Source organism: Salmo salar, chromosome ssa10 (genome assembly GCF_905237065.1).
Source record: "Salmo salar chromosome ssa10, Ssal_v3.1, whole genome shotgun sequence".
Lineage (NCBI taxonomy): Eukaryota > Metazoa > Chordata > Actinopteri > Salmoniformes > Salmonidae > Salmo > Salmo salar.
The window spans coordinates 46,040,204-46,046,680 of NC_059451.1; the positions used below are offsets into that span (position 1 = coordinate 46,040,204).

Consider the following 6,477-nt stretch of genomic DNA (forward strand, 5'->3'; position numbering starts at 1 on the left):
GATTGTCTTCCAAACGTTTTATTTATTTACACAAAGATTGCCATCTTTCTATTCACTATAATGAGGGAACCTGTTTTCTGCTAACAATGCCTGCAGTACCCCGGTCAGCCTTCAACTTCCGTGCTTCAAATCAAATGAAATAACATTTTATTTGTCACATGTGCCGAATACAACCTTACCGTGAATTGCCTACTTACAAGCCCAACAGTGCAGTTAAGAAAAATATGAGTTAAGAAAATATTTACCAAAATAAAACAATAAAAGAGCAACAACAAAAAATTGCAAAAACAATGTCATATAAAGGGGGTACCGGTACAGAGTCCATGTGCGGGGGTACAGGTTAGTCCAGGTCATTGAGGTAATATTTTTGGACACACCTACTCATTCAAGGGTTTTTCTTTATTTTTTTACTATTTTCTACATTATAGAATAATAGTGAAGACATCAAAACTATGAAGTAACCCATATAGAATCATGTAGTAACCAAAAAAAGTGTTAAATTAAAATAGATTTTAGATTCTTCAAAGTAGCCACCCTTTGCCTTGATGACAGCTTTGCACACTCTTGGCATTCTCTCAACCAGCTTCATGAGGTAGTCACCTGGAATGCATTTCAATTAACAGGTGTGCCTGGTATAGAGATCCTGGATGGCAGGAAGCTTGGCCCCAGGTTGGCCTCAGTGATGTGCTTGGCCGTAAGCACTACCCTCTGTAGCACCTTGCGGTTGGAGGCCGAGCAGTTGCCATACCAGGCAGTGATGCAACCTGTCAGGATGCTCTCGATGGTGCAGCTGTAGAACTTTTTGAGGATCTGAGGACCCATGCCAAATCTTTTCAGTCTCCTGAGAGGGAATAGGCATTATCGTGCCCTCTTCACGACTGTCTTGGTGTGATTGTTGGTGATGTAGACACCAAGGAACTTAAAGCTCTGTTTCACTACAGCCCCGTCGAGAATGGGGTTGTGCTCGGCCCTCCTCTTCCTGTAGTCCATGATCATCTCCTTTGTCTTGATCATGTTGATGGAGATGTTGTCCTGACACCACACTGCCAGGTCTTTGACCACCTCCCTATAAGCTGTCTCATCGTTGTCAGTGATCGACAAACTTAATGATGGTGTTGGAGTCGTGCTTGGCCACGCAATCATGGGTGAACAGAGAATACAGGAGGGGACTAAGCTCGCACCCCTGAGGGGCCCCCGTGTTGAGAATCAGTGTGGCAGATGTGTTGTTGCTTACCCTTAGCACCTGGGGGCAGCCCGTTAGGAAGTCCAGGATCCAGTTGCAGAGGGAGGTGTTTAGTCCCAAGGTCCTTAGCTTAGTGATGAGCTTTGAGGGCACTATGGTGTTGAACGCTGAGATGTAGTCAATGAACAGCATTGACAGTAGGTGATCATTTTGTCCAGGTGGGAAAGGGCAGTGTGGAGTGCAATTGAGACAGAGTCATCTGTGGATCTGTTGGGGCGGTATGCAAATTGGAGTGGGTCTAGGGCTTCTGGGATGATGGTGTTGATGTGAGCCATGACCAGCCTTTCAAAGCACTTCATGGCTACAGACGTGAGTTCTACGGGTCGGTAGTCATTTAGGCAGGTTACCTTGGTGTTCTTGGGCACAGGGACTATTGTGGTCTGCTTAAAACATGTTGGTAAACCTGTCAGGAACAGGTTGAAAATGTCAGTGAAGACACTTGCCAGTTGGTCAGCACATGCTCAGAGTATACGTCCTGGTAATCCGTCTGGCCCTACGGCCATTGTGAATGTTGACCTGCTTAAAGGTCTTACTCACATCGGCTACGGCGAGCGTGATCACACAGTCATCTTGAACACTAGGTCATCTCATGCATGCTTCAGTGTTGTTTGCCTCGAAGCGTGCATACATAGGGGGCAGTCATTCTGCCCTGGGCTAGAGGGAACATATCCAACACAGTATTTGCAATCGAGGACACTGCTTTCATTTTTTTATTATTTTTTTATTTAAGAAACAAATAAATAAAAATGTAGCCTACAGCACCTGGTATTCCCAGGTGGGACCCTGCTTAACTCCCGAATTTAGATGAGATCAGGCATGTTCAGGGTGGTATGACCACAAGCTTATTTTTTACCCCATTTTCTCCCCGAATTATGACATTGGCTCATCGCTGCAACTCCCCAATGGGCTCAGAAAATGTGAAGGTCGAGTAATGTGTCCTCCAAAACATGACACGCCTGGCCGCGCTACTTCTTATCACACTGCTCACTTAACCTGGAAGTCAGCCACACCAATGTGTCGGAGGAAACACTGTTCGAATGACCACCAAAGTCAGCTTGCAGGCACCCAGCCCTGCCACAAGGAGTCGCTAGAGCGTGATGAGCCAATGAAAGCCCACCTGGCCAAACCCTCCCCTACCACGGACGGCACTGGGCCAATTGTGCACCGTCTTATATGGCTCCCAGTCACGGTTGGCTGTGACACAACCTAGGATCGAACCCCAGGCTGCTGCGCCACTCAGGATCTTGTTTTCTGCTAACAATGCCTGCAGTAACCCAGTCTGCCTTCAACTTCCGTGCATCAATGAGAGGGGGCAGTCGTTCTCCGCTGGGCTAGAGGAAACAACCCTGTATTTGTAATTGAGGGCATTGCCCTTCAAATAACAAGATCAACCCACTTCAGGACAAAGGCTATGTTTATAGATCTGTTGCAGTATTGTGACATGAGAACAGCTCATTAAAAACAAATCTCTTTTCCATCGAGTATCTCCACTAAATAGCCAATAATCCTCATATGTAGCCAAACAATGTTAGACAAGCTTGTAAATGTCACACTGTGCAGTGTTTATAGATATGTTGCAGTATTGTGACACAAGAACAGCTCATTAAAAACAAATCTCTTTTCCATCGAGTATCTCCACTAAATAGCCAATAATCCTCATCTGTAGCCAATCAACGTTAGACACGCTTGTAAATGTCACGCTGTGCAGAGGACCAGAAATATTAAGAGTGCGCATTGCAGCGCTGCTACTGGCTATGACACGGGGAGACGTTAATCAATTGACCACTATAATATAACCATTCAACCAATTAGCTGCATGACAAATGTTTTATGCAGGGGTGTCAAACACAGGGGGGTTCAATCCTGCCCGCGGGTGGTTTGAGTTAAACAATAGAATGCATATAGAAATGGGAGTTATATATCTGTCATTCTCATTGAAAGGAAGTCTAAGAAGCCGTAGACCTGTTGTTCTATGTGTGCCATTTCTATGCTTACGTTTTTGTATCTTTTACTTTCGGTTTTGTACACCATCTTCAAAACAGCTGAAAATACAATATTTTTGGCTATGGAAAATATATTTCACAGTGGTTTAGATGGTACCACGATTCTCTACATAATGACTGCTTGTTTTGTCACATAAACTGAAATTAGACAAACTATTACATATTTAGCAACCAGGAAATGGTGGAGCGATTTCTGCATATTGCACCTTTAGCCCATGGGGGGTGAACAAACTCAATATACTTTAAAATTACTAAAACCAAATCGAAACTGTGTAGAAATGATAAAAGGACTACATTCAAACAGTTTCTTGACTGTGTCCAGCTCCAATCACCAAAATGAAAGCTAGACAGTCAGGGAGCACCGAAAATTCCAAAAACAATGGGAAAGAGAGATACCTAGTCAGTTGTACAACTGAATGCCTTCAACTGAAATGTGTCTTCTGCATCAGAGAGGTGTGGGGGGCTGCCTTAATCAACATCCACATCTTCAGCACCCAGGGAACAGTGGGTTAACTGCCTTGCTCAGGGGCAGAAGGACAGATTTTTACCTTTTCAACTCAGGGATTCAATCCAGCAACCTTTTGGTTACTGGCCCAACACTCGAACCACTAGGCTACCTGGATAGCTTTAGCTGATTTTGATGGCGAAGAAATATAAACATTTTCAGTGCGGACCTCCAAACTTCGATGAAGACCAAATGCAGCCCTCCAAACTTCGATGAAGATCAAATGCGGCCCTCCAAACTTCGATGAAGACCAAATGCGGCAAATTTAGCTTAATGGCTAATCTGACTCTTCAGATTTTGTTCATTATAAAATGACAAAATCAATTGAAGTACCAATTAAGTTAACTTTCTAGATATCAATAATTATCTGTTTCAGACCATTATTTTTCAATACATGGGTTAAAGGTGCAATATGCAGAAATTGCTCCACCATTTCCTGGTTGATAAAATAAAGAAAAGTTTGCCTAATTTCAGTTTATGTGACAAAACAAGCAGTCATTGTGTACAGAATCATTGTACCATCCAAACCACTGTGAGAAAAAAAATTCATAACCAAAGTTATTGTATTTTCAGCTGTTTGAAACTGGTGTACAAAATCGAAAGTAAAAGATGCAAAACGAAACTGAAGAACAGGAAGCATAGAAATAGCACACATAGAACAACAGATCTACAGCTTCTTAGACTACCTTTCGACGAGAATGGCAGATCTAAAACTCATATTCCTATGTACATTTGGTCAGGTTACCAAAAAGTTACATATTGCAGCTTTAATACAATATGTCTAAGAAAACAGCCACATTCACATCCACTCAGCAGTGGCAATGTGAACTCCATATCCACATTACATTGTAAAAACTCCCAACACCTGCTCTGGTGACGGTATTTACAATGCTTATTGAAGCCCTGTGGCGTCTCTGCAATGGGGATCATATGTACAGCACAGCAGTATTAGTTGGACAGGTGGTGTTACTTACGACAGTTTTCTTCATCGCTGTTATCAGAGCAGTCGTCGTCATCGTCACATCTCCAGAGAGTAGGTACACACCTTCCGTTCTTGCACTGAAACTGACCCGTTTCACAATCCGTATCGGTATGAGTCCCTGTAGACCGAAGAAGATAAAGACGTAAAGATAAAGACGTAAATAAAACATTAAATCGTGTTCAATCTTTGATATTAATGTTGCATTGATCTACTATTACAATAAAGGTTTAGTGAGTTCTGTTGATTCAATGTTGCAACACGGGTTAAATGTTGGATACGACGTGATGGTTAATTGACCCTGATACAGTACATTGTTATTCGGCTACAACACTGTATGGGGAAAACAGAGTACTCTCTACGATGAGCAAAACATCAATTGAGAACAGAAAAGGAAAGCAAGTTTAATTAAATTGGCACTTAAAGCCTATATGGGAATTATTTAAATCTAATCATTTGTTTATTTTATTGTAGCCTAACTTTTGAATTTTTTTGTTGTGAATGTTGACAGCTGCCGTTCAACATAATGTTATATAGGCTACAACAGCCTTATAAACCAACTCATATTATAATGCTTACTGAATAAAAAATGTACAGTGAGCATGCCAGTGTATTGAATCAATTAGGAAATGATGGAACAACACTGCAACCCCTTCCATTCCACGTATCCCTAGGTTTTGTGAGTATGTGTATTGTGTCCCAAAGCTAGGTTACCTTCTCTTCCATATGTCATTCAAGCACATGTTGGCTACCTCCCTTTACTAGGCTCTCACGTCACCATAGACTGGTTTCATGATGTTGTGGAATAGGTAACCAACAACAGAGCATAGGATATGTGCTATAAACTAGTATTTAGTGCAGGTAAACTTAAATCCACCTTTGTGATGACTACTGGTAATAGGCATCTAGCCTATTCTACCTCTACGATACACTGGCTTCTTCAGTTCTGTCTGTAACGTCGCTTCCTCATTCGTTGCAATGAAAAATATATCCCTCACCCATAATCAATGAGATTGATAAAAATGCATTCTTACCTTGGGTGGAGTGGAGCTCCAATAGTAACACATGTAAGAGCATTAGCTTCCCGACCTCTGTCCACATCTTTAAAAGAAGAGGTGATTCGTAGTTTTGTTCATACAAAAAATACTGAACGAAGCAAACCACCTCTTCCCCTCGCTATGCAACGCTCACTCGCTCTGCCTTGGCTTGGCTGATCGGCTCGAGACTCCCTGCCTCAGTAGCAATTTGAATCAATGACGTTTATGGGAGGGATTGAGCCTGCGGTAATGTAGTGAAACTGAACACATGGAAACCATATCAGTCGATACAGCTGGCGAACTGACCTAGCATCTTCAAAGTACAGTATTAGGGTAGAAATCATTTCACAGAATATGTTCTCGATCTGTGTGTTTCCTGGAGATGATGTAGTCTTTTCCTATCCATCTATACTATTTGAGTAATAACCAGAATACTCGTTTTATTGAGCTGTGTGTGGCACTAGACTACATTGATTATCTATCAGACAACTTGTGATCAATTCATATCAAACATATCTCAAACATATCTTACAACTTCATGACGAAAGATATACAGTTTTTGTTTAGATTTTTAGAATCATTTTAGAATCAAGATAAATCTTCCAACATTAATTTTTATATTTGTAATTAATTAGACTGTGCAGATTGTATAATTTCTCTAAATCTTCATATCTATCAAAACGTGGGTTGATGTTTCCCTAGACACTGAT

At 41.7% G+C, this 6,477-nt stretch overlaps 1 protein-coding gene across 4 annotated transcripts in view; it reads right to left on the bottom strand.

Annotated features, from left to right (window-relative positions):
- The window catches only part of lrp8 (low density lipoprotein receptor-related protein 8, apolipoprotein e receptor), a 501,836-nt gene extending 495,899 nt beyond the window's left edge, over window positions 1–5,937 (bottom strand). For all 4 annotated transcript variants that reach the window (XM_045687838.1, XM_045687836.1, XM_045687837.1 and 1 more), the window contains exons 1-2: window positions 5,765–5,937; window positions 4,726–4,851 (exon numbers count right to left, since the gene is read on the bottom strand). In XM_045687838.1, coding sequence (XP_045543794.1) covers window positions 4,726–4,851; window positions 5,765–5,831 — 193 coding nt within the window. In that variant the 5' untranslated portion in view covers window positions 5,832–5,937. The remainder of the gene's footprint in view (window positions 1–4,725; window positions 4,852–5,764) is intronic.
- Window positions 5,938–6,477: the final 540 nt, after the last annotated feature.